This window comes from Aureobasidium pullulans (genome assembly GCF_000721785.1).
Source record: "Aureobasidium pullulans EXF-150 unplaced genomic scaffold scaffold_13, whole genome shotgun sequence".
NCBI lineage: Eukaryota > Fungi > Ascomycota > Dothideomycetes > Dothideales > Saccotheciaceae > Aureobasidium > Aureobasidium pullulans.
The window spans coordinates 393828-421250 of record NW_021941033.1 but is presented as its reverse complement, the minus strand read 5'-3'; the positions used below and the strand labels follow the sequence as shown (position 1 = coordinate 421250).

Here is a 27423-nt window from a genome sequence, read left to right as displayed (position 1 = left end):
ATCAGAAACGTGTGGCTCACCGTCAAGGATGCGCGATACGGGACGGCTTTTGTTTGCATTGGCAAAGCTCCGCTCTTCTCGGCAACACGCCGTATCACCATTACACGCGTACGAGGAATCGTGTCACAGCAGCAAAAAGAGGCGCTTAACTAACTTAATCACTTTCAATCCCTGGACCTTGTAGACTCAAGACGGTCAACGGTTATCCAAAACAAATGATGTTGTCATGATCAGTCATTCCAAGTCAAGAAAATGAATACAGGTGAGCGTGAGCGGAAGATCACCGATCCGGATTTACATCCGCCTCCTATCTCCGTCGCGTCAACGACGTCAAAAAAAAACATGTTTAGCTCCGAGGAGTGAGTGTTTTTCGCGATGACTATCGCTGCAGCCACCAAGTCCTGATTGCTATTCCCGCTTCTCATTCTAGCCGTCTGTATTTTCCAAACACACTGTACAGGTCATCAGCTTGCTCTTGGAAACAATAAGCCAACAATATTCAGTTGCGACGACCCCTCACATGTGGCTGTGTGCTCGGCGTACTGCTCCGAATTCCATGCAATATCGCAGCTGGCTCATGGGGATAAGCGGATGCAAGTCCGCTGAACTACATGCGGTTACGCTTGCGTGAGGAGGATTGTATGATGTACAAATGTAGATATGACATAGAATACAGTGACATGGACATCTGAGATATCCTCTAGAGCATCTAACCTAGGACCGTTCCCCAATCAATTTTGTGCCGAGGATCAGATCCCATAAACTCCTTGTGTGCGCCATCGCCCATTCTCATTCGCAGCCCAACACCCCAACCCTGCTAAATTATTCATTGACGAAGAAAGACTCCAACACCCCCAGCGGTACCGCGTATATAAATTGCGTGACGTGTTGATCGTAACCTGTGAAATGCCGAAAGGCATCACAACCGTGAAAACTCCCTTGCGATTGAGCCGCACATGGTGACTAATCCAAAAGAAAGTGATAATTAGAATGATAGGGTAATAGATTGCTGACGTCCAGATCACGTCGAGACTTGGACGAATTTGCTGAAATCAACATCCATTGGCTCGTTCATCCAGTCCTGGGCGTTGAAGGTACCGAATCCTTGTGCCGGGGTGGCATATGATGGACTGCCGAAGGACATCATGTTGTCATACTCCAGTTGAGGCTCGAATGCGTTCCCGTATGCGATTGCGGCTTGGAATCCATCCTGGAGTGCTGGCACCTGCATGGCGGCGTGCGATCGCATGACATCGGCAGCTGATAGACCACGCATGGTGAATTGATCCTGCCACGAAGGCATAAGGAAGTCGTCATTGCTTATCGCTTCATTGTGAAGCGGCGAAGGCTTGATCGGTGATCGTAGTTGGCTCAACTTTGGTACGGGGCTTTGCGATACAGGCGACGGTGAAGCGCTCTGGTGGAATGTGAACTTTTCATCAAAGACTGGCGCCGAGTGTGCCGGAATTGGTGTGCTGTGGACGCTTGAGTGGGACGATGTGCGAGCGTGTTTGCGAGGGAGGCTGTGCTCCGACTCAGAGCTGATCGAACTTCTTCTGGCGATGAAAGAGGCACCCTCTGAGATCAATCTTTGTTGTAGCTTCTGGCAGTCCTCTTCAAAGTGCTCGTGTTCTCCGCTGCCGTCGTTCTTAGGTTCCAGGAGATCCAGTCTTGCGAGAATGTCATGAGTGAGAGGCTGTCCGCTAGCTTCTGACAAAGGCTTTCCAGGCCAAACGTTTGCATCGACCAGACGACGATATGTTTCTTGGAGACCAGCGACTAATTGTGCTTGTTGTTGCTCGAGCATCTCTACATAGCTTTATGAGAGTCAGCATGTGTGACTAGTGATAGCAGACATCAGACACAAACCCTTTAGGATAAATCTTGTCGTGGGACTTCTTTCTCTCGCCAAAGACACAGATAGCATTATCGGCCTTGCATCTAGTGCATGGGTGACTGCCATCACACTTTGATTTCTTCAGGCGGCATCTGTCACAGGCCTTGCCGACACGCTTTCTTATGCTGTCTGTTGAATCCGAAGAGGATGTCCTGCGGACAGCTGATGGTGGCATGGTGTGTATGAGAATAGCTTGCTATGATTGATGGATCGGGAAAGCAACGAAGATTAGGCTGGAGATAAAGCCAAGGAGCGGTGTCTAGATATAATCACAGTCGGATAGATATGGTCGGAGCTTGACATAAAACGCAGGTTCCCCTTGCGTGGCGTGGGAACGCATTGAATATATGTAGCAGAAGGATGGGTCACCAAGCGTTGGCAGGAATACTTGATGACGCTATCCCATTGGAGGCCACATGGTAAACGCTTGCTAAGATTGATGGCCTGACTAATTGTCAAACTGTTTCAGTCCGCGGAGGCAGGATTTAGATTGACGCCGATTTGCTTGGTCAGACTCGAGATCATGATGGAAAACGGAAAACAAGCTCAAGAGGAAATTCGGCCGATGGAATCGGGACCGGGATCATCGAAAAGCGAGAACAAAACCCGTCGAGTCATGCAACGGCACGCTAACGATGAGGCCGAAGCTTGTCTGCTCTGTTCCTTAAAGGTGCACTTTCGATCGCAGGGCTGTCTTCAATCCGAGGCAATCGTTCGCGATATTCAAATATTGGAATCCTTCTTGCTGTTTCTCTGCGCAACAGTCATGGACTGGTTTTTTCCATAGCAATACCGGTCAAAGATGCGCTCGATCACATCACAGTAAGACGACGCGAAGACAGCAGGCAGCAAGGTTTCTTGTACATACAGGGTACTAATCTGCCTGCCTTGTCATCTTTCGTGGCTCATCAGCATCCTTCACGCTTCAATATGTTTTGGTTGTCAATCGTGGGGCACTGCTTTGCTTCCATGGCATCGCCAAGCACCAGTCACCCTGCCAATACTTGTCTGTAACCTGTAGTTGCTGTCATATGATTCACCACTTTCTTGTCGCGTGTCGCATTCAAGTCTTTGCTCCATCTCTGCTCACGATCGAACAATCTAGCATGCTTGATGCTGCTAGATATTGCAGGACCCATATCGCTGTCTGCTTTCAAGGTGTGCGAACGACTGATTTTGAGTCGTACCCGGCTGCAGCTTCCAACAATATGTTTTGCATCGACAGAGGAAGGAACCTTCCATAGCGTGCTTGTCAAAAAACGCAAGCCACCGAATCTCTGCAGGAGGAGCCACACACACACTCACACATCTCGCATTGGGTACGAAGGTGGTCTCGGACCCCGGCCTGCTTTTACATCCGAGTTTCTCAAATGCCTCCCGACTGGAGGAATAATGACGAGCATCCGCACCCGCAAAATGTCTGCGAAAGTTCGAAATATGAAGATCAGGGGCGTTCGAAGGGTCGTAGAAGAAAGCACCGCCCGTTTCTCTAATCCCTTTTCTGACAACGATCTTCCCAATTTCCAGAGGTAGGCAGCCATACCGGACCCTGGTTTCCTCCGCTCGGTCACACCCGTCTCCGACCCTTCTCTGCAGATTTGTGCATGTGTCGAGGCATTTTACCTACCCGCCCACTTTTTTCTCTTGATGCCGACTACCCATCGTGAAAGTCGACTCTCGGATCGAACGGCGATGATTGTTAGTGCCATCGCAAGGTGATGAGCCCAGGAAGGTTAATCTTCCTATGAGACGTCTTACTGCCATCTTCCGACGGCTTCGGTCTGATTGGTACAGATGCCGAACACCGATTGATTATTCTCAGGACATGCCGCGCATATCAGGGACTCCGAGTCTCTAGGAACCACTGCAAGGGAAACGTTCTTCCCAAATCTCGATTGAACGTGGATACTGGAAGCCCTAAGGAGGGCAGACTCAGTCATGGGCTGACAGTTGCGTCCAGCTCGCCTATTTTGTACAGAACATTGGAGTCCGACCGATCTTTGAGTTATTCGTTCTTGGAGACACTCGTACGTATCCCAAGGAAGCAACTTGCGCGAATCCTCCGAGGTTCACCAGCGCATCAATTGAGGCTCTGCATCAGTCCCATAGGGACGGTATTGCCGACTCCCGAGGCCATTGATTGGTCTATCATGTGAACATACGAAGTACTCTGTGCTCCCCATTTCAGGGCTTAGGGTCGAACCTCTTCGTCTCACTGTCCGAGTAGTTGCTACTAAGAGCCGACATGACCCTTTGATGGTTCCTTGCTTTCTCCACAGCGTCTACTTGTATTGCATTCGCTTATAGGCGAGCAAGTGTTTGTGCCACGCGATCGAGTGGCATGTTCATCCAGTTGTCTGGATTTCCATCGTATTCGCGGTATACGATCACGAATTCACGATCCTTTGATCATGGCATCCTCAAGACATCCTTTCGACTGTTGTGCTACCCGACTCAAGACAACGAGGCCTCACTCTTTGTTGCTTTGGGCCGCAAGCCATTCGGAATATCTTCGCATTCATCAAAGCACTTTTGCGAACCTCGCAGACAAATCTTGAAACACAAGCTTCCTTCACTATTTTGCGCCCTTTTGGTATACCCGAGTTTGAACCGAATGGTCTGGCCGATTCCACCGTCTATCGAATCTCTTCTTGAGGAGGAATGGAAGTCAAGCTTCTCTTGGTATTGGAAGACACGAGGGCTTACTCAACCATCAAAGGTGGTATCACTCATAAATCCGAGCTTTGGGTCGGACTCACCCCGAAATTTCAATATGCTTCCTCCCCACGTGCTAAGCTTTGTCACGCGTATAAATGTAGAAATGCACAATTTTAGCAGGGTGAGGGGTATCTCCCACTGAGAGCATTATATTTTGCGCCTCTTTGTGTACGACTGGACCGATCTAAAAAAAAACACTGTGTAGTTTGACAGGCCGGAAGACTCCTGGCGTGGTTGTGGGAGGCGGCTAGAAAGAAGCACCGGAGGTTCGGAGTTAAGCAAATTGCTTGTCTGGGGGATCACCCTGGTCCTGTGTTTTATCCATAATTCCCACCTCGAGACGACGTTAGACAGGCAAGCATTCAGTGGGTGTGGACAGCATTGCTTTATATATGTTCCCAGCGTGGTTTGTTTCATCCTCATATCTGGTCGTGGTCGTCTTCTTTAAGAGTGTTTTGAGTTTTGCAGCTTCCACAGTATCAAGCATGTTACAGTAGTCCAGTTCGACAACAAGGAAGTTGATCTCAAGTACCGACGCTATGGAAGACATCAAACTTCCACAGACCAAGCAGACACGTGCCAAACATACACACGAACAGAAGCAGAGCACATCTGAGTAGATGCATGATCAATAACGTCAAATCTACCTATCTCTCGTCCATCCACATCTGCCCTCCCTCTCAAGCCATCGTACTCTCATCCAGAACATCCTCCAACAATCCCCTCCTGCAGATCTCCACATCAGGCACACCCATACTATAAGTAGCCTCATACGCAAACATACTCAGCTGACTAAAGAATGGCTGCAACACTCCGCGCAAAAAGTCATCTTTGGCCATCGCCTTCATGTCTGCTCCGTCCATTACCGAACCACCGAGGAAGGGTCTTCTGACACCGGTTTCATTGGCGGTGGTGGGAGCGGTTGAAGGCGTGAAGGTGGTGTGGTCGGATGAATCCATGCCCAAAGCTTCTGCTGCTTCGTCGGTGAGGGCGACGGGGTTGAGGTCGACGGGACGGTAGACTGCGTCAATGGTGTCGGTGATGTATAACCATTCGTGAAGTTGGAATTCATCGGGTGTGAGTGTCGTCAGTAAGTCGAGGAGTTTGCAAGCTTGCAAGAGTGATAGGTTGCTATATGTCTCTTGATCTTGACCACCGGGTAGGCAGGTAGTGATTGCCTTTTGGAGGTTTGCGTTAAGCACTGGCCAGATGGCGGAGAGGTGAATGGGTGAGAAGGAAAGGATCATGGCGCGCAAGAGCATGAAGACGTCTGCTCGCGTTGTCGATGAGGGCGAGGATGATGGGTCGGCTGCGCAGAGATCGACGACCTTGTCGAGGATCTGCGTCAGGTTGCCTACGAAAGTGTCTTGCTCACAGGAAAGCATGAGAAGCATTGCTTTTCGAAGCGTGAGTTGCGTTCTTCGGTCGGCTTCGAGACGTGCTGCATTGGCGCCGACGCCAAACATGATGCCGGCTGTGGAAGGAGCGGTGATCTTGGACAGAAGTTCAGGAAGACGATCCTTGTCGCTGAGCGCCCACTTGCGCAATACAGGATACCACCCATCTTGCATCAAGTCTGCGGAACATGTCAACAATCGAGGGTTGTTGAAAGCGTCAGAAATGTCCTTCTTCCAGTGTTTTGAACTTGGCCCCTGCTGAGCGACGTACTCGAACAGCTTCAACAAATCCTTGTTAACATTCTCAGGGAATGCCTTTGCGTGGAAAGCAGGGGTCATGACGTTGTTTGATATGGTGTTCACTGCAGTCTGCACCCTGTCGTTACTCTGCAGGATTGTTGTAAGTTTCGGTGTGGCGTAGAGAAGACTGTGTATGAGATCGCTAGCTCCACTGGGAAGCTGCGACCCGGCCGTCGGGGTTTCAAGGATATTGGTGAGCGGTCTTGCCGTGAACGTTGCGGTCAACAATCGAAGGAAGATGTCGCCCAATTCGCGGCGCATCTTACGCAGTTCACCAAAGTTGGTGTTGTCGATCTTCTCGGCGAGCAAGACTGTAAATTCTAGCAGAGATGGTAGAATCTGTCTATGAGGTAGTGGGTTCGAGAGAACATCTCTCAAGAAGATGGTGCACTCGGTCCATATCTCATCTGTAGCGTCGTCTTCGATAGCGCGCGAATAGCTGAGCAAGAAAGCGGCCACTTCAGCCGTAGACAAATCTGATGTCAAGCTCGATCTACGTCCAATGTCCAGTGCGTCAATGTTCGTTCGACTGTATAAAGCATTGATAATGACAGGGACAGTGTTCTTGGGTCTGGAGCCATCCAAGACTAGGAGCAAACTGAACACCGCCGCAGATTCAGCTTCCTGAGATGGCTTGGACCGGGACCAAATCAAAGCCAGTGTTTCGAGACACTCCAGCTCTTCCGCTGCAAATAGGTTCTCAAGAATCTTTCGCGTACGGTTTCTTAGTTTGAGCGCATTCAAGGATATTGTCGCTGCACATGTCGTATCTGACCGACCACTTTCATTGCTCGCCCAAGCCCAGATGGAGAAACAGATTCGAATTGCGTCCTGGAATGACAATATCATGGTGAGTCTGCTGTTTATGCGACTAGTCTTGCTCGGAGGTGCTTGTTGTCCATCTTGCGCAAACACGCCAGAAATATTGCCGAAGAAGCCTTGCGATGGCTCGGGAGACTTTGGTACGGGACTGACGATTTCTTCGCTTTGGAACTGTCGATGCACATGAGCGAGAACAAGCTCAAGCCCGTGCAAAAGTGCAGATAAAGTTGAGATAGGCACGGACTCGATTTGTTCGTGTGTCGAGTGAGAAATGTGTTTCACGTATCTGAAAGCGATTGAGACTTGCTTGCAGATACACTCCACCAGAGGCAATAAATTGGCAAAAACAGCGTCTGCATAGAGCGGCAGAACCTGGTCAAGGAACTCGACCCAGTGCTCCAAGAAGAGGCGGCTGGAAGGCGATGACAGGCCAGTACGGAGACAGCTCAACAACTCAGGAGGGGGCGTAGAGATCACCGGCTGTGGCGCCTTCTCGGGCACCTCGATTGTGAGGGACGGCCTGTGAGAGGCGAGTGGACTTCGAGGCATGGCAAAGGTACTGTGCGCTGCCGTTGCTCGTAGCTTCAGTGCCTTAGAAATGGTTTCAAGGTAGACAGTTTGAAGCGCTCCAATTGGACCTTTCAGAGCCTTGCTTAATGTACCAATCAGTGCATCATCAATCTCCAACTGCTTCAAGATGAACGCGTTGGGACACTCGAGTAGTGTTTGAAGTATAGTCAAGGCTGCGTGCTGGAGGGACTGGGGAACGGTGTGTCCCTGCAATGCCAGAGTTCTCAGACACATCTTAGCAATGAATTCGATGGCATCAGTCTTCGGAGTCTCGCCTCTTGGACTGCCTGAAAAGCCGAACTGGAGATTCGAGAGAGTGAGCCACAAGTGTTCGTTGGGACGGCGTAGAAGGTTTCGCAAATGCTTGAGACAGAAGAGGATGCCGTCCAAATGTTGCACTGCATTCCTTCGTGTTCGGTGCCGAGCTTCTGTCTTTCCTGCTTCATAAGCATAGTTGTTCATATCGTTATGCAGCTTGGAGCATATGATGTAGAAAACCCTATCCAGGCTCGAAAGACTCTGGAGCCATGAGAGAACAACGTCAGCGGCACCAGTACCTTCAGCATTGAGCGAGTCCAGGAGCAGTAGCAGCGGTCGTGTTAAGACTTTCTCTGGGTCAACGTCGCTCCCAAACTCGCCCGATGTAGGCATGACACTGGGTCTACGAGACATGGGCCTCCCTGATCCTTCTGACCTTGGACTGAAGCTTTGCATAGTATGTTCCCAAAGTACCGTAAACCTTGATGCTACCTCTGGCCCGTCTTCTTCGGATTCGCCACCAACAAGCAACGCTAGACGTGCTTCAACCTGATGTTCACTTTTGGTCAAACTCTCAAGCTGCCATATCAATCGCACAGCTTCCACATGATATTTCGGTCTGAAGGGCGAGAGATGATGCCATATACCGTTCAGAACATTAGTTTGGAGGTCCATAATCTGTTCGGGAGTGAAGTATTGTGATTGTTGTCCACCCACGCTGGCGATTATGACTGACATGATGGAATTGATGACCAAAAACGATGACTGTTCAGTCGAAGAGTCTTGTAGCAAACTCTCCTTATCAAGAGCATGCTTGAATGTGTCATGAATGTTCGCATTGCGCAACGCTTCGGAGCTGGGTGTCTTGGTAATAATGCTGACGAAGCAGTCCGTGATCAGACCAAGTTGGTTGGCCAACGTACTTGATGTCAGGGCCAATCTCAAGACTTCAACAATGCTTTGTAGCATGTATTCAGCAGTACTGCGTCGATCGAGATGTAAATTGTCCATCGTGCTTTCGTCAAAGTCTTCTTTGGTATACTGTTGTATGAGCGAATTGACGACCACATGGCATCTATCAGATTGCCAAGAGGATTTGGGGTGACCATCATTGTTGTCGTGCTCGAAAGCACGAGGGGGCGACACACGCAACAGTCGTTGCGCAAGGCTCAGCACAAGAATCATGAAGCGTTCGGGTTCATCCTTGTTTTCACGCAGGATGGAAGCGAGTCGGGCGAGGAGAATCAGAAGAGTGTTTGGGATATGCCGTAGAAGCATTTCTTCATCACGTACATCAAAACGATCGATGACGAAATGTAGAAATTCAAGATCTCCTATCGACTGGGCCGGAGCAGATGATCGTGTATCGAAGGACGAGAGAAGCACACTGATCAGACGCGACCAGATCAGACTACTTTCAACGCCATCGAAGAACAAGCTTGCACTGCGAATCACTTCCTCAAGTTGTGCTAGTGAACCAACCTGGCTGTACTCATAAGCGCTTCTGAGGGCCGGAAGCAGCACTTTGGGGACGATCAAGCCACCGACTTCCCAGCGATCCATCAAAGACAGACAAACGCGAAAGGGTCGGGCGCGAGTTGCAGGGTTCGTGCTTTGCTGACCAAGCATGTTCATGATACTCTTCTCAAGAGCGGCCGCACCATGCTTTTGGAAATACATAGCCTGTTTCTGGGAAACATTACCGCGTGAGTCTGTAGGCGACAGGGGCGCACCATCCTCAGCCTCGGAAGCAGTTGGATCGGGGCCAAGAAACCACGACCAGAGTCGTCGATTCAGGCTCATGTCCCTTCTCAAGACGCAGCCAGCGGCAGCAGTAGTTATGAGTACCATGTCCTTGGAGCGGACATGGTTGCGGAATACAGGCGAGTGGAGCGGCAAGTGTGTAACGAGTAGATCGAGAAAGCCACGCTGAACAAGAATCTGCGAATCCTGGAGACCTGCAGCAAAGCAACGCACAAGCAGGCCAGGCTCAGGGTTGATGGCGGCCTGTGCAGGCAAGGGAAGGGAGCGGTCTTCGATTTTGGATGGAGCAAAGTTGGGAAGCTTACGGGTCAAGAAAGCCAGGGCACCCTGCCTGCGAGAAGGGTTTGTTATTACGGCGAGGAAGAAGCACTGCCAAAAGTAGCCGTCTTTTCCTTCGCTATCAGGATCATCTTCCATGTCGCGAGCAGACGACTTCCGCAAGACATCGAGAATGCGGAAAGCTCGGTCGAAGTCCTCGCTTGTTTCATCTTCGATGCCCGGGAGCAGGGATAGAATCAAAGACTTTGTGGCAGGGCGGATATGTTCCGAATCTAGTTTCAGGATGTGATCCTCGATGACTGAGTAGAAGATGGGTCGCACGGACAGAGAGGCAAAGGACAAGACTGGCACCAAACCAGGGAGGTATACGTGGAGAGTCTGGCCGAGAGATGGAGGTGGAATGAAGGAGAAGATGTTGGCATAGACATCGAGAGCCTTTTGGTGGACACCCGAGGGCAAAGCAGGGTTGAGGCATTGGGCCAGGCGCAGAGCAACACCCTGGGCGTGGGGGAGGTATTCAAGGTTCGGAGGAGGAGGGTTGAGGGCCTTGAGCAGGCGGGCTAGGAAGGCAATGTAGTCGGCCCATTCTTGTTGGGCACTGTCGAATGAGGAAAGGGCACGCTCTATAGCAGTGGCATAGCGACGAGTCGTCTTATCCTTTTGCGCGACACCTAAATACCGTCAGACACGACAGCTCCCTGGCAGGATGCACGCAAACGCACATACCGTCCTCGACCCGGCGAGGGGCGCGAAGAGCAGGCGAGGAGCGTCCCGTACTCAGCGGAGACACTGAGCGCCGGCCATCACCGGGTTCAAATGGCATATTCGGTCACAAACATGGATGTTCCAAATAATCGTCTCTCTTGATATTCGCTGTGTTGCTGCTTGCTGTATAGCTCAGTCTTGGCGTGGGGAACGTGGCTTCAGGTACGCGCTTGTAATTCTATTTCGGATAAGCATTTAGCATTTTCAAGGATAGTCACAGCAGATTGTTACGTGATGGTCTGTCTTTTTCAATAGATGCGTTCAAAGGGGTCTCGTGAATCTTCATCTCGAGAAGGAGATGTTTTGAATCTCTACAGTGGACTGTCAGAAGTTTGACGAAACCAATAGGAAGCATGTTCCTAATCGGGAGGTGTGTCCGTGTGTTGTCATGCTCGGAGGCAGGGAAGGCAGGCACGTCACCGGCTTCCTTGACAGCGAGACCAAATTAAAAAAGCAGTGTTCACCGACTGCCAGGTTGTGAAACTGACTAAGGAAGATTTCGACTTTCTCCACTGTAATGCAGCATCCATTCAATTCTCCTTCACCTACTCGCACTCGCTCCCCCTCTCCTCCTCCCATAGGCCATTCGTCCTCCTCGGCCATCGACACGCGCGACACCAGCCCGTCATCACGCGATAGTGACCCCGACTCCCACCGCAAAGACAGCACCAACGACAAGAACGAAGGCGGCTTCTTTCAGCACATCACATATCCGGTATCCTACACCTTTAGTGGCCTGCTCCGCCGTCTCAGCGCAGACGAAGCTCCTACACCTCTCGCTCGTGCCCTGTCCGCCAACTACAACGGGACCATGAGCCCATCGGCCACCTTTTTCGACGCTCCCAAACGCCGTCTCTCGCCCTTTCAGCCACCGCCGCTGACTCCTTTGACTCTCGTCGGCTACAGAGAGAGCACCCCGCTTGCTAGCAGGTTGTTGGAAAAGGCCCTGGCTGAAGAGATCCGTTTGCTTGTGCCGCCGCGGGTCCAGCTCGTGGATGAGTGGAAGCTGATTTACTCGCTGGAGCAGAACGGTACCTCTTTGGGCAGTCTGTATAGCTTGAGCGACGAATACAGAGGCAAACGGGGTGGCTTTGTTTTGGTCGTCAGAGACGCCAGCCAAGGAGTCAGTCAACCACCTAGTGCTATGCATCCCACACACTGACACAAGATTCTAGGTCTTCGGTGCATACCTCTCCGACCCCCCTCAGCCTCATCCCCATTACTATGGCACCGGCGAGTGCTTTTTGTGGAGCGCTTTCCGCCTGCCTTCTCTACCCGATCTCTCATCCTTACCTCCCCCTCCCTCTGCCGACACGACCCACATGCAGCGAAGCACAACTATTGCTACCACTACAAAAAAGCCCTCGTTGACTGCTTCGGCTTCGAGAAGTGGCACCTCGACACCTGATAGGATAAGATTCAAGGCCTTCCCCTATACTGGCGAAAACGACTATACAATCTTTTGCCAGCAAGGCTTTCTGAGCATTGGCGGTGGTGACGGTCACTATGGTCTTTGGTTAGACAACAACTTGGCCAAGGGCATCAGCTCGCCCTGTCCTACATTCGGCAATGCGCGTTTGAGTGATGAGGGTGAGAAGTTCGGCATACTCGGCGTTGAGCTGTGGTACATTGGCTCTTAATCTGGCCGAGACAACAGTTTGCATAGTATCTATGCATTGTGTCCACCTCGAGAGATCCCAACCTTGCAGGTTTGTGAGGCCCACTGAGCTGGCTTGCGTAATGATCTGCTTTCTGAGAAGCAGTTATTTATCGAACTCCACAAGATCAATGAATCCTGTAGCGTGGCACTGAGGAGAACACAAAAGAGACCAGACGACCGTGGTCTCATCTGCGAGAGTCGCTACGCTCGAGTATCCATGAATACTCGTTTTGTCAGATCGGACTGCTGCAGCAGAGATGAAGTGTCTGCTGCATTCGAGACTTCTCTGCTCCTATCTCAGGTTCCGAGGATGGTGAGCCGACTTGCTGCGTCATCCCATACCTTCGAGTCGTAGACCCACGCACGGAGCAGGATACCACAGACTTTCGTTTGGCGTACGAGTAGGTCAGCCACGCAACCAACGTCAGAGTTCGGCGCCACTCCATGACATACACCCGAGACCAGGGTCTTGTACACGTCCATGGGTATGGAGTCTGACTGATGCACTCAACATGCTTGCCGCAAAAGTTACTCTTCAGCCCTGGGGAATATCTGTATTCCCGTGAGCGTTCCGTCTTAGTGGATTCTGAATGCAGCACGAATGATAGTGTGGCTGGTTGGCATGTCCTGAATGAGACGTCTCAAGGTTTACCGAATCGTGAGCATATAGGGTAACGCCAGGCCTACAGCCCTGTATCGAGATCCACTTGCATTTACACACTTGCGCATGACACTGAGAGAAGCAGCGTACGTCCCTTTCCAGAAGACTTATTGCCAAGATCCTTCTGCCGAAAGTGCTTGCCAAGTCGGTTGTTGAATGCATCTGCGACATCCAGAGCCCCCAGGTCAGGGCCTGGCTGATGTATTGTAACGGCTTCTGTTGCTCGCGGTTATAAAAAGTCGACGAGATCAACATACCCAGACGGCACCATGTTGAGGTGTCGACAGTCGAGTGCTATGAAAATTGAAAGACGACCTTTGTGCAGCAAACACGACTGCACCACACGTACTGGTGAGCCATCGTATCTGGATTGAGACATGCAAGTTGAATCTCGAACTGGCCTTTGGACTCGACCGAGCGGCTGGCCACAATTAAAGCCCATGTTTTGGGTCGACGACAATAACGTTCTCGACCTTAAATAAGTCCTTGGTAAAATCGATAAATGGGCACGAATCAGATGTCGTGGTGGCCCAACTCGGAAAGAGCCAAGCCGCATGAGGGCAAGGCTGGCCGTCGCAACGGTCTTTATTTCGACCTCCAACGTTTCTCCTCCGGATCCTCTCCACTCTAGACTCTGCATTGAAACACTCTGCCTTATTTGATAGTCTACGATATATCGCCTTGCCGTCAACGGTGAAAATGGGTCCTCGTATACTGGTAAACTGGTGGCTTCGCCAGAGAAATATAACAGTGCAACCATCAGCCAGTTAGGCTTCTTAGTCCCTTTGATTTGCGACCTTGCTTGCATACCATACCTTTCGTTCTTTACATCATCTCACCAATACCTTCGTTACAAAATAGAGAGGTGAATTGAAGATGCGCGCGTCAAACATCCTTGTGCCAATGGCAGCTGCCGGCATCGTCGCTGGCTCGCCTTTGGATTTTCAAGAGCGTGCCGCCAATACATGCACGATCAAGAGCATTCAGTCTGTGGTCACTAAGCTGAACCCTTCTGTTGCTACGCCTTACTGCCAGTCTCTTCTCAAAATTTCCACCAAGACCGTGAACAAGACAGTCACGCCTTCAGTACCTTCAAAAGTCGTCAAAACAGCGACTGTGTCCAAGACGGTCACTTCGATCAAGTAAGTTGAACAGTAGAAGATGGAAAACAAGGATATGGTTAACATCGCTTAGGAGAGTCACCAAGAATGTTACAGCTACAACCTCCAGCTCGTTTGATTTGACAGACACCAGGACTACCAGCAAGAAATCTTCAACCACGAGCAGCAAAAAGAGCAGCACGTCTACCAAGAGCAGTAGCAGGAGCAGTAGCAGGAGCAGCAGCAGTAGCAGCAGCAGCAGCAGCAGCAGCAGCAGCAGCAGCAGCAGCAGCAGCAGCAGTAGCAGTAAAGTTCTTAGCAGCAGCAGCACAAGCAGCCGTGTGTCCAGCAGTAGTCTCCCCGCGAGCACTAGCGCCTCGTCCCGCAGCCAGATCTCAAGCAGCAGCAAGGCATCTTCCAGCGCCAGCATCACCAACGATAAGTCTTCTTTGAGCAGTAGCTCAAGCAAGATGACATCTATCAGCAGTAGTAGCAGCAGCAGCAACAAGCCTACTTCAAGCATTAGCGGCAGTGCAAGTGGCAGCAGCAGCTTTGTGTCCAGTAGCAGCTACACATCGAGTAGCTCACGACCCTCCAGCAGCTTCAGCTCATCGAGCTCAATGAGCTCGAGTACTTCGCCAGAAGAAAGCCTGCGTGCAAACGCCATTATGGCTACAGGTTCAGGATCTTCATCGGTGTCTAAGAGCGCTTCAGTCTCTCCATCTGGATCGCCCTCGTCATCGGCACTGGTATCAAGTTCCGCATCAGCTTCTATCCCAGGAATGATCTCAAGCTCGGCATCGGTCAGCAGCAGTGCGTATCCTTCGTACTACCCGACTTGGGATCCCTCTGCCAATGCTACGATGTCGACGAACGGAACCTTCTTCTCCAACAAAACTTCGACGAGCACCCGAAGCACTGCGTCATCTACAGGATTTGCTGAGCTCTCCACCACTTCATCGAGCCAATCTACCGATTCGTCATCTCTCACAGTGTCGTCTTCGGATGCGCCGGTAGCTACTTCCACATCTTCCAACGAGTCATCGTCAACCGGATCCTCCTCGGCTACTGAGGTTACCGAGGCTCCTTCGTCCTCTTCAAGCTCTCTCTCGATGTCCTCTACAGAATCTTCTTCGTCCAGCGAGTCATCTTCTGCCTTTTCCTCCTCCAGCGAAGCTTCCTCGATGAGCGCATCATCTTCCAGCGAGTCTTCGTCTGCTACCGAATCATCATCGTCGACCTCGGCATCGGCGAGTGCAGGGATGAGAAAGCGTGGTCTGGAGGAGCGTAGCTCAGAGGATTGTGATCTGGAAGAACGTGGAGCTGTGACAGTCACAGTTAAGAAGTCAACAAGTGCAAAAAAGACCACGTTGAAGAAGACAACAAGCGTCAAGAAAACGACATCGACAAAGAAGCCCACTACGACCAAGAAGGTCCAAGTCGTCAAGAAGGCTACGAGCAGCCAGAAGCCATCGAGCACAAAAAAGGTCACTACATCAAGCAAAAAGCCAACAAGTACTTCAAAGGCGACGAGCACCAAGAAGCCAAGCTCAACCAGCTCGAAGAAGGCCACGACTAGTAGCAAAAAGATCAGCACAACATCAAAGACCAGCAGCAGCTCAAAGAAGCCGGTCATGACATCCAAGAAGATTAGCAGCACAACATCGAAGAAGATTACTTCTAGCACAAGCTCCGCCAAGACGTCGAGCGTTCCGATCAACAAGGGTCAGCCTGCTCTGTTCAACGGGTTGAATAACGCGCAGCAGTCGAGCATTTGTAGCTGCTTGCACGTGCCTACTCCTACTTTCACAAGAACTATCCACATGGATACATTCACTACTGTCACATCTACTGTCACAGCGACGCAAACTCTTGTGCAGTCAACCACAACCACAGCCCACCACACTGTAAGTTTTATCTCACGGCACTACATCGAGTTGTAGCTAACAGCATCAACTAGGCCACCGCAACACCCGATCTCTTCTACATGCAAGTGTCAAACAACAGCAATGCAGCAATTGCTGGACAGTGGGCATACCTGCCAGGAGGCAATGAACTCATTGCATTCACAGCAGGAAAGCCCGGAGCCAGTTCGTTCTTCTTTGACGAGCCCAACTTACTTGTGGAATACTCGAGCAACTACGTAGCCAACATCGAGGAAGGACACTGGGTGTCGTCGCTCTGGATGAATCCGGTTGGTCGCATGTACGAGGTTAATGCGGTACCATTGGACTGTCAAAACAAGAGCGGAGAGCTTTACTGTAAGATGAATGACCTCGACCAACTCTACTGGTGCGATGTTTGGGGGACGACTTCAATGGTCCTTGGACCTTCGGAGTATGACAACGGATCGTGCAGGAAGGTGTCGCTCGAAATCGTTCCAGTATAATTAAATAGTCTTGGTGATATTTCTAGTAGATAGACGACAGGCTGGGCTTCTGTAAATTTCAACGATAATAGTCTTTTCAATCAACAGATACACAGATGGTGATTGAAGACATGAGCCAAGGTGTTGTTGGAGTGAGGTATTACGTAGGACGTCCAGACGGCGGAAGGAGCGGGCCCGAGGCGAGGGCCTTGAGCTTTCTCCGCGTTTGGTCAGCCATCTCTCCACCTTGGAGTCTTGCACAGTCGCGCCTTACTAACCCGATCATCGAGAGCAATCACCAGAAAGCGAGTCGTCTTGTCGCAAACACAATCAGCCCCGAACACAATCCAGCAGCTCTCACACGTCTCACACATCTCACACGCACACAATGGCATCACGCGCAATGACCATGCCGGCCCGCCGCCTGGCTCTCAACCTCTCCAGGCCCACCGTCGCTCGCCGTAGCTTCCAGAGCTCAGCACGCATGCTCGAGGTACCGGCAGGAGCCATGCCCGTCCGCAAGCCCGTGGGCGCTTTCCGTGGAGGGTACGAAACACTCAGACATGCTGCACATCCTTCCACACCATCCGAAGCTATTGCCGAAGCCGTCGCGTGACTTGACTGACGTTGATACTGAAACAGCATTCTTGGATTCCTCTCTGGAGCCGTCTTGAGCGGAGGAGCCCTGTACTACTATGTCATTGACGAGTATCGTGTGTCGAACGAGCTCTTGACCGAGGACATCTACGTGAGTCTTCTCAGACGGGTGGGCCAACGAGGAAGAGAGACTAACTCCTCATAAACACAGGCTCTCCAGTCAGCCGTCTCACGCATAGAAGGCTACGTCAAGTCGCTCGAGGAGAAGGTCCGCAAGTAATCGACGAAGCCACACTCGACGCTCCCAACCTTCCGTCCCTCGCTCTCTCGTTAATGCCACGAACCCCAAGGCACTCGACGCCTCACCTCAATCCATTCAAGCATACCCCGAAGCTTCCAGCAACGTCCGCTTCCCCCCCTTCGATCATCAGCCAGCAACGAAGCTCCACCTTCTTCTCTCTTTGTTCCTTTACTCTCAAGTATCCTTGTAAAACGACAAGATATCCCAACTCGAATTCAAGTTCCCGCATATACAATCAATCCGAAAACAATTCAATTCTCCCACCCTATGCAAAGAAAGAGCTGTGAAATACATGAATGATGAAGGGCACACAACACGACACCAGGAGAGTCTTTCACACGCCTGTTTTGCTGCTCTTTTGCTTCGATGCTGTTGCACACGTAGAATGCTTGCTTCCTCTTGCATCTGCGACTCTCTGCTCAGCGACCATGTCGTCAGCAGCTGGCCCCGCCTCTCAAGTAGCTTCTGCTCTTGCCGAAGCCCGTGTTGGCTCGACATGCTCTCAGGCGCATGCGACCCTTCTACGCAATGCTTTCAAACAAGACCTTGCTCTTCCTAGGCCTTCGCTCTCCCTCCGTGATACCGTGCCTCTTCCTTCTTCAATAGCTTCCAGCCCGCGCAATATCCAATAGTCTCTCGCTCCTCGTGCATTAGACGAGTACTTCTCGAATTTCTCGCGCCTTGCTCTTCTGAGACCTCTTCCTTGGTGCCTCCTTCCCTGTCCTGGCCTTGTCAAATAATGGTCGTGTCTGACAACTCTTGTAAGTCTTTTAAGCGACTCGACCTTGTCGTCCTGATCGTCGATGCTTCCTCTTTACCTTGCTCTCGCTTTCCATGGTCTAGAAAAAGGTTTATCTTCTTCTACCTTCCTCTCATCCACTGTTTGTTCGATTCAATTCCCCTGCTTCTTGCCTCTGGTCTGTAGGGTTGTCCGCATCTCTTCTCTCAAAATACTTCTTGTCGCTTCCGTCGCCTCTTGCGCCTTTGTGGCTTTTAATCTCTGGATGTCTTCTTCCTGCTTTTTGCTCGGCGCCTTTGCTTGGAAATCCCAACGCCCTGGAAGAGAGTTGATAGAGTTGGAGTTTGGATGATATCTTTTCTTCGCGCGCATCGATCTTGTGGTTGCTTTTCTTGTTTATGCTGTGGTGATTTCTTCGCATCAGTCTAGTATTTTGGTTGTGATGTTTGCTTTTGTGTCTTTTCGTGTTGGTTCTCTTCATCGCTTGTGCTGTTTGTTTGTTCTTTTATTTCTTTGGAGGAAAGAAGTGGATGTGATTGATTGGTGTTGCTGTTTTGTTTCGATGGCGATGTTTCTTTTGGAGTCTAGAAGAGTCTGCTGTGATTGGTGTCGCTGTTGTCTAGTCTTGCCAGAAGGTCCTTCCTTCCAGAGTGTTAGTTCTTCGTAGCTGCTGACTTCTTTTCTGTCTGTCTCAAAGGTCAGTCTCAATCACAGGTTCATCAGTGTCAATCTCATAGTCACAAAGGCAAGAAGAGGAATCAGTATTTGAAAGTCAAAAGGTGCTTTCAATTCAGAGAGAGAGTAATCAAAGTGTTCTACATAAAGTTTCCATGCCTCTCAACCAAGCTATCAATTCCCGAGAATGAATGTGGCCAAGAGATGGAGAAAGGGAAAAAGGAAAAAGGTGAAATGAGCTCGGCGGCTCAGCTAACCAGGTCCAAGTTCAAGATGGACTGGCGCGTCTAGATGAACCACATGCCGGGGTTCATGATGGCAGGGTTAGCCATGGGCAGAAGAGGCTCGTAGATGGGCTCAGTGGTGCCGGTGACGGTGTTGTCGTAGGCAGCGGGGTTGCCGAAGCCCTTGCTGTGGTGAGCACCGCGAAGAGAAGCGATGTGGGCGTAGTAAACGGCAGGGAAAAGCGAGACAGGAGTGGTAGCACGGATGTACTGGTATGAGTGCTCGTAGATGAGCGTGTGGATCTTGTCCTGGGGCCACTGTGGCTCGTTGAGAAGGACATTGTAGTGGACGGGACGAGCAGTACCCTTGATGGCGGTGTGTGCGCAGAGGTAGAAGTCGTTCTCGAAAGGCTGTGTGACGCCAGTCTCAACGAGTGTGCCAGGAAGAGGGTTGGCGTTCTTGTCACCACCGCTCTGAGGGAAGAAGCGAACGTGATGACGCTTGGAAGCGATGATGACCAAGAATCTGGGCATAACGTGGATCTTGGCGAAGGCCTTCTTCATGGCGGCGACCTCCTGGTCGATGACCTGAGCGAACTGGCCTTCGGAGACACCGTCGCGGAAGTAGACAACAGTGGCAGGAGCCTTGCCCTGACCAACCTGTCTCGACCAACCGTTCTTGATGAGAGAGATGATGTGCTTCTCGATGTTCTCATCGGTGATCATCTCGACGCGGTGGCCATTGGTCTCAACAGCGGCGGCGTAGCGAGTGGCGTTGGCGTTCATCGAGACAGTCATGGCGGCCATGGAAGGGCCATTGAGACCGGGAGCAGCGTGAGACACATCGGCGCCAATGATGACGACGCTGTTGTCGAGAATAGCCTTCTTTGAGGTGACAGGGCCGAAGACGGTGTTGGTGAAGCCGCCCAACTTGGCGTTGAACTTCATCAATACATTGGAAATGTACTGAGCCTGAGCCTTCTGAACATGGGCATACTGGACACACTGAGACGGGATACCGAGCTTGCACTCGCAGAAGCGCTTGATCTTGCCGTATGTGATGCTGTTCTTGTCCTGAAGAATGAACATCAACAGCTGAGGTCTGCTGTTGTGCTTGTTACCAGCCAACTGGAAGGCCTCCTGCGCAAAACTGGCGGGATCAGCGTTCGAGGCAGCGTAATAGATGGCGGGGTCCCTGTAGGCAGGAGGAAGAGTAGCACCATGGCCGGCGTAGGTCTGGATGAAGGACTGCAAGAATCTCTGAACAGCAGCCTTGTCGATCTCACCTCTGGCACTCAAGACACAAACGCCCCAAGCGCTAAGGTCCTTGAGGGCAGGTGTTGAGGCAAACTTCTTGCCCTTGAGGTCCCAGCGACCAGAGGTCTTGGGGTCGGTCTGCGATGCAGTACCAGTGCCACCAAACTGAAGCTTAGGGTTGACCAGAAGACGACCCTTGGCGACAATGGGCTTCGGATCAATGGCCATGCCGTAGTTTCTGAGGTAGGGGTCGCTGGCCCAATCAAGCATCTTGACGCCCGTGTCGATAGCAGCCCAACGCTCTCTAGGAGGAGTGACGGCCCTCTTGATCATCTGAGAAGTCTGGACGTCATCGAGCTTGAAAGTGTAACGCTGATTATCCTTGATCTTGAGGAGCTCCAGAGGAAGGACGGCCTTTCTGGTCATCTGAACAACAGGCCAGCCAGGATACTTCAGACGAACGTTGTAAGTAGCCTGGAAGTATTGAGCAACGGTCTGCGTGCTTCCATCCTTGAATTTGAGGACGTGAGTGGAGTCCTTGTTCATGAAGTGGTCAATCACGTATTCGTCAGAGCCGCCCTTACGATGAACGGTAACAACGTGAAGCTTGCGGAGGCGTCTGAGATCGAAGAACTTGGGGTTGCCTTGCTTCAGAAGCAGCTGGATATCAGCCTCGCTTCTGGACTTGGTAACAGCCAGAACGGCGGCGGAGAGGGGACCAGACGACCAGAATGTACCATTGGCAACGTCAGCGTTGACCACGAGGCGATGGCCAGCAGGGTGATGTGCGATGCGAAGTGACTGGTAAACACCAGTGGTGTGCTCAACGTGACCACCGAGCGGACTGCGTTGGGAGTTGGCAGCAAAGAAGTTACGCTTGATGGAGATGAAACGAGAAGAAGGGGTCTCGCGCATGATATGATCAAGGACTGTGATAGCCTGCAAGATCTTAGTGTCGTATGTGGCGGTGCCAGTGAGGTAGGCATCCAAGCACGTGAAGTCAATGACAGCAGTGGGTCTGACGACCACGCGATGAACATCGGTGCGTCCAGGGCGAGCAGCATGTCCAGCCTCCTCGTCAAGGTTGACGTTGAAACGGAGCTCGGCAGGGTGCTGGGTGGTGGACCAGGCAAGACTGTTGCCATCGAAGATCCAACCGGGACCAAGCTTGGACCTGGTAGCCTGGCTGTTCCACACAGCCTTGATCAGACCACGCTTCTCGGCGCCAGTGCCGACCATCACCTGGTACTGGTAGATGGGGGCCTTGGGAAGCCCGGACACAGGGAAGGCGTTCAACTGAATGTCGACGGCTCTGCCGAGGGTAGAAGCAGGCAAGCGGCCGGCAAAGGTGTGACGAGCGCCGCGGGCGTCCGACCACATAGTGGCACCGACGTCGACGTTCTTGACATTGTTGCTGATGCCTTCAACAATCTGAGGAGCAGGACCGGGAGCAGGGTCACGGTTGCCGTCAAAGCGGGCAAGGTCGAGGCGGGGACCGGACTGAGTAGACGAAGCACCGCCAGACTGGCCCTCGCGCTGAGCGTTACGCTTGCTGGAGCCAAGCATATTGAAGATTGAGAGGGAAGATTGAGATGTAAAGATCGTGCTTGACTGAAGAGCGAAGCTGGTCAGTGGTGTTGCCGGAGATGAGGCGCGTTGTTGGCAAGGTGTGATGAGATGGATGATGTGATGATAGATGGAGAAGGTAGATGAGTGTTGGAAGTGGAAGTGGAAGTGGAAGTAGATGAGAGGTGGTTGGTAGAGGTTGAGGTTGAGGTGGAAGGTGGGAGGTCTTATATAGCTAGAAGGAAGGTGTTGTTTGCTGCTTGTGAAAGAAAGGAGTGATGAGACAAGAGGTGAATAGCACTTGTGAAGAGGAAGGAGCACTGATGAGAGCAAATAACGTACCAGGTGCTTGAGATCTCAGGTGGTCAGAGATGAGATGCTGAAAGAAGGGCGATCGAGGCTTCGGGTTTGTTAGTAAGAGAGCTCCGACTGAAGTGGAGAGGTGGAGTTTGCTTTAAGAAGGAAGGTGAGGTGAACAAGCAGAGAGGTGTGATGCCGAGAGCAAACCACAGCAACTGATGTGGAAGGTGATTGAGGAAGGTGTTTGTGAGGGCAATTCCTGATGCAGATGGAGAGATGGATGGATGTAGTGGTGAGAAGAAGAAAGCGCGAAAGGACGTACCAATAATGATCGATGACCAAAGATGATATCAAAGGCTAGCTGAGGAAGGTTAGTACTGGTTGGTATTGGATTGTGCTGATGGTTAGATGGTTGAAGGAGCAAGGGTAGGTGGATGGGTGGATGGTGGATGTGGCTGTGGATGTGCGCAAACAAGACTCACGAGAGATTGAGCAAAGAGCTGATTGATGGCAGTGGTTGCAGTGATGGAGACTACTGCAGTATGAGGTTGGATTGTACAAGGAAGGGGAAGCAGTGTCAATGGAGCAGAACTTACTTGTTTGGTGGTAAAGCAGGAGGATGAGAAGAGACCAATTGAAAAGGAATTATGCAGCGTGGGATGGCCGAGAGGCTAGCAATCAACGGATACCGTGTCGCGCTCCCTGCACACTGTTTCGACGATGGCTAGAGAATCCGGAGAAGTTGCATCAAGGCCTTGATTGACTTCAAACCGTGGATACTTCCTTCCCTGGGAAAATGTCAATCGAGCAAGCCCAACCTATCGTGCATCCTCAGAGCGTCCCTTGCTGCAGGAACGGAGCCAATAAGCCTAGAGACCTACCTGCCTCAGCAATCCAGACTCAAGACTGACACAAAGGCATCAGAACAGCAATTGAGCAGAGCAGTCAAAGCCCACAGCCCACAAGCAAAGCAGTTGGTCTTCTGCAGCGGTCCCACGAAAGACATTCCCCACAAAGCGCGACAACCCGTTCAAGCACGCAGTCAAGTGGCACAGGACCCACCAGGCACGAGACCTTGCAGCCAGCAGAAAGAGACGGCAGAACAGACAAGCATCAAACCTGTCTGACCAGGAAGCACAAGAAACACCGTTTGGCGTCACTGTAACGTCCTCGGTCCGGATCGGCATATACCCGCCGGGTGCATACTCTGCATGTGTCAAGCAGAGGGAGAAAGAGATATATCCATAGCGACAGGCCGTCTGGATACTACGGCGCTTGGCTTCGGCTCATTGGCAAAGGAGACAAGAGACGTCGCGATAAGTATCGGCACAGGCTTCAAGAAGTTGTCTTGACAAGCCGGCTCGACCCCAGCAAACGAATGTCGCGAGGCTTCAGGTCACGGGGACTGATTGTTTGGGCCATGCAGATGCAAAGCCACACGCAAGAGAGCTGTTCGTCGTTCGTCGGCATCGGAAAAAGTGGAGAGCTGCATGGCGTTGCCGAAGCACCGTACTTGCACAGGGCCTCCGGTGACAGAAGGTAAGGTATATATCATTTTTGTCTATGCAAGAAATCAGCAGCGAGAGAGATATGCTCATGTCGGGGGAGGGGGGGCTTGGTTATAACATCATTGAATTCTACTTTCGTTCTTTCGTTTATATTACAGTTGGCAGTATAAGGTAAAAAGCAGCTGAAGATAAGCAACCATCTGCTTTCCCTCTGCTCGAATGTCAGTCTTGCCGTATAGAGAACCAAATCAACGCCGGAAATGCTCCATGTAATGCACCGTCCCGTAGTCCACAAATTACTGTCGCTTTTCTAAGTGACGTGAAGTTGTGATTCATGTACGCTTCCATCTGCGAGTCGAAGCTCTTGACTTTGCATTGAGAGATCAATTTCCAAGAAACTCATGCTTCCAAAGCTCAGCTTCAGCGGCCGTAGTTGTAGCCACCGCCATAGCCACCACCCTGCATCATGGCTCTGTTGGGGTCAATGCTTCTGATCAAAGCAACCATGCTCTCAGCATTCAGTCTTGCCTGAGCAGGGTATGTCGAGGCGTTGGGGATCATGCTGAGAAGCAAAGTGATATCTCTGGGGAGAGGCTTGGGTGGCGGGACAACGACCTGCGAGCCATAGCCCTCAGCACGCTGTCTCTGTTGTTGACGACGGCCAGCGGCACCCTTGAGTGGTGATTCACCGCGGGCAAGCTTGCGTGCAGGTTGCTCCGCATCTGAGTCTGCATTGTCGAGCGGGCGCTTGGGTGACTGTACGTAGCCGGCAGCGGCAGAAAGAACAGCGGGGTTGGGCACTGGTTCGGCCTCAGTGCTGGGCATGGCGAAGTCTGCATCCTTGGGTCTTGTCTGAGCGTTCGGGCTGATGATGGTAAGAACTGTGCAGGGGTCGAATGTAGGAATTCTGAAGCGATGGCCGAAGCGGACGAGCGAAGGGTCCTCCGGGAAGAGGTCGGCCATGCGCTTTTCAAGCTTTGTGATTTGGGCAAGTTCGCCGTAGTTGGACTCGTACTCGTGGATAAAGAGGTAGAGAGGCTTGGTCCTGGGGATGTTCTCAGGCTTGGCCGAGAGCTTCGAAACAGTGGTCTCGAAGACAGCACGAGCGTCTACAAGTATTGTCAGTGGAGTAAATAACACTAGTTTGGGCGAGACTTACTTGTAACGTCGTTGGTGGCGATCAGGTGCTTAAGGTACTCCATGGCGAACAGCTCGTCTTCGGGGAACAGCTTCATACCGCGCTCGAAGATCTTGGTTGCGGCTGGGTCCTTGTAACAGTGGTACTCGATCAGTGCGGTTGCCACGTATACATCGCTTGTGATGCGGCCTCTCTTTCTTGCAAGAGCAAAAACGTTCCTAAGGCCACCGACGGCTGCGTCGGGCTTGCCCTTTCCTTGAATACGGCGCATGGCGCGCATGAGGGCGATCCAAACGAACGAAAGTGTCTTTGAGACAGTTCTGACCTGACCAGCAGTGTTCTTCTGTACCTCGTCGACTTGTCTCTTCTCCTCTGCTTCTCTTGAGTTTGCAGCGGGTCTGTTCGTTTGGTCATCGTCATCCTCATCTCTGGCTTCAGGAGTAGGCTCGCGCGAAAGCGGAGGTAGAGACTCGTAGTACTCCTTGATCTGAGCGATGGCCTTGGGCTCGCGTGCCTTGATCTTGTCAATCAGTGCGTAGAGGGCGTTCAAGCAGTTATCGTAGGGCTCCTTGACAGCGTCACCACGGCGTACGAGGCTCTCCTCGCCATCCTCGACAGGCATCGATTGCTCAATACGGTCGGCGCGGGTAAATGCGAGCAAGCAGCTTTCCGGGTTGGCGGCGGCACCTTGAGCCAGGAAGTCATTGGCCTCGGTCTCCATCTCGTTGTCGAAGCAGAACTCGGCTGCGTCATACCAGATTTGAGGCCAGAAGCGGAGGGCCATAGTGGCTTGTCTGTACACATAAAGTACGCGATCACGGTAAGCCTTGATGTCCTCCTCTTTCAGGACCAGCGGATCTTCCTTCTCCCAATCGATCCAATTCTGCCAGATGGTGACTTGTTGCTGGTATTCGTCGTCGCCATCGCAACCAGGCGCGGGCGGCAGTGTGGGGACAGGTCTGCGCTTCAGGTCCTGGGTAATCTTTTGGAGGATGTTGTAGGAGGTACGGGCAGTCATGTAAGCGGGCGATTTCTCCTGGAGAAACTTGCGACCCTGCGAGTTGTTAGTTCTGGCTTGCAAGCAGTCACATTGAGTAACATACGGTCATCTTGTTGAGCCCCATCTCGAATGAGTCGTATTCCTTCCACAAGCTGGTAGTGGCCTGCATGGGAACAGTGATGGCACGTTGATATGCCTTGCGCAAGGTGTCCATCTTTTGAGCATCCTGCCAGCCATTGCCTCCGGGATTGCCAGGGCCTGACTTGATGAAGTTGATGTAGTCTTGCCACATGCTTCCCGAATCCTTGTCGCTGCCGATGAGGTTGAGGGCAAAGTCATAAGCCTGAGTGATAGTCTGGCGAGCTTGACCAGTCGTGTCGGTCATGACATTGTTGCGACGTCTAATGTAGTCGAGGTAAATTCCCCAAAGCTGTACGTTGTAGTTCTTGAGAAGCGCCATGTTGAAGATGTTCTCCAAGCGAATGAAGTCGTCCTGGTCCTGCTCCATCTGGGCGTAGGCGACCCATTGATCGGCCTTGAGACTCGTCAGCTCTGAACATCTCGAAAGTCAGGAAAGTAGAAAAAGAGGAACTTACAGCAGTAGGGAAGACTTCGAAGAAGCGGTCGTAGACATTGCGAGCATCGTCAAGCTTGTTCTTGGATCTGTGCAGAGCAATCAAGTCAAGCCAAGCATCAACATCACCCTTGGGGTCATCAGCGATTCTGTCCTCGAGCTGACCAACACGGTCCTGAGGCAAGCGGGGCTTTGAGAGGGCAGCAGAGGACGAAGAAGACATCTGAGCAGAAGGAACAGGGGCATTGGACTGCGGCAGTGCCTGGCCTTGGACGGAAGCACCTTGTGTAGGAATAGCAGAAGGGGCATGGTCTTGTTCAAGTACATCAGTAGGAGGAGGGTTATATACGGCTTGTACATTCTGTTGCTGCTGCACAGGGGTCTGAGCGAGCGAACCGTTTGTGCCTGTGCCTTGCTCTTGCTCTTCATCGTCTTCGTCATCATCTTCTTCAATGAAGCCACCAATCGTCTTTGGCTTTTGCGCGGCTGTGGCATCGGACATGCGCGAGGCGGTGCGAGATGGTATCTGAGAGGGAGGTTGCGACTGGACAGCGGCGGGCTGGGGAGTGGCCGAGGGCTGAGGTTGGTCAGGCATGAAGCTGGAAGGGTCATAGTCTTCATCGTCTTCTTCCTCTTCCTCTTCCTGGTCCTGGTCCTCGGCGGGGTCCTGGGCAGCAGGATCATAGGAGGCGGGATCATACTCGGAGCCAGCCATTGAGGCAAGGAAGGCGGCCTCAGCACTCATGTCGGCCATGATGGCGGTAATGCGACGGGCGGATTACGAGCAAGAGGAGACGATGACGCGCGGGGAAAAGAGATCGGATGTCGTGTGCACAATGAGGGCGGGCCGAGTTTGGACTGGTATACCTGGTGATGAGCGGACGGGTCTAGTGCAAGGATTGAGGAAAGAAACGCGCGCAAACAGGCAACCAAGTGTGAAAGATGCGACAAGAAGGCGGCGGCGATGGGAAGTTTGATGCCGACC

General features: G+C 51.8%; 7 protein-coding genes across 7 annotated transcripts; 3 read left to right on the top strand and 4 right to left on the bottom strand.

Moving 5' to 3' along the window:
* Window positions 1–1021: 1021 nt before the first annotated feature.
* M438DRAFT_375840 (uncharacterized protein) lies at window positions 1022–2072 on the bottom strand (the record flags this gene model as incomplete). Its single annotated transcript, XM_029908617.1, has 2 exons — window positions 1022–1817; window positions 1870–2072. 2 exons carry the CDS (start codon window positions 2070–2072, stop codon window positions 1022–1024), a joined length of 999 nt encoding a protein of 332 aa, XP_029758979.1.
* Window positions 2073–5295: 3223 nt separating this feature from the next.
* M438DRAFT_277139 (uncharacterized protein) lies at window positions 5296–10828 on the bottom strand (the record flags this gene model as incomplete). Its single annotated transcript, XM_029900905.1, has 2 exons — window positions 5296–10676; window positions 10732–10828. 2 exons carry the CDS (start codon window positions 10826–10828, stop codon window positions 5296–5298), a joined length of 5478 nt encoding a protein of 1825 aa, XP_029758978.1.
* Window positions 10829–11287: 459 nt separating this feature from the next.
* M438DRAFT_375838 (TLD-domain-containing protein) lies at window positions 11288–12410 on the top strand (the record flags this gene model as incomplete). Its single annotated transcript, XM_029908616.1, has 2 exons — window positions 11288–11893; window positions 11946–12410. The coding sequence occupies 2 exons, from the start codon at window positions 11288–11290 to the stop codon at window positions 12408–12410; spliced, it is 1071 nt and encodes a 356-aa protein (XP_029758977.1).
* A 1584-nt stretch (window positions 12411–13994) lies between these two features.
* Window positions 13995–16580, top strand: M438DRAFT_336762 (uncharacterized protein; the record flags this gene model as incomplete). The annotated part of the gene is made up of 3 exons (XM_029903918.1): window positions 13995–14233; window positions 14286–16098; window positions 16152–16580. 3 exons carry the CDS (start codon window positions 13995–13997, stop codon window positions 16578–16580), a joined length of 2481 nt encoding a protein of 826 aa, XP_029758976.1.
* A 367-nt stretch (window positions 16581–16947) lies between these two features.
* Window positions 16948–17436, top strand: M438DRAFT_336761 (uncharacterized protein; the record flags this gene model as incomplete). The annotated part of the gene is made up of 3 exons (XM_029903917.1): window positions 16948–17105; window positions 17202–17307; window positions 17368–17436. The coding sequence occupies 3 exons, from the start codon at window positions 16948–16950 to the stop codon at window positions 17434–17436; spliced, it is 333 nt and encodes a 110-aa protein (XP_029758975.1).
* A 1722-nt stretch (window positions 17437–19158) lies between these two features.
* Window positions 19159–21732, bottom strand: M438DRAFT_277269 (Piwi-domain-containing protein; the record flags this gene model as incomplete). The annotated part of the gene is made up of 1 exon (XM_029900914.1): window positions 19159–21732. One exon carries the CDS (start codon window positions 21730–21732, stop codon window positions 19159–19161), a length of 2574 nt encoding a protein of 857 aa, XP_029758974.1.
* A 2414-nt stretch (window positions 21733–24146) lies between these two features.
* M438DRAFT_375835 (Suf-domain-containing protein) lies at window positions 24147–26940 on the bottom strand (the record flags this gene model as incomplete). Its single annotated transcript, XM_029908615.1, has 4 exons — window positions 24147–24835; window positions 24886–25918; window positions 25968–26399; window positions 26461–26940. 4 exons carry the CDS (start codon window positions 26938–26940, stop codon window positions 24147–24149), a joined length of 2634 nt encoding a protein of 877 aa, XP_029758973.1.
* Window positions 26941–27423: the final 483 nt, after the last annotated feature.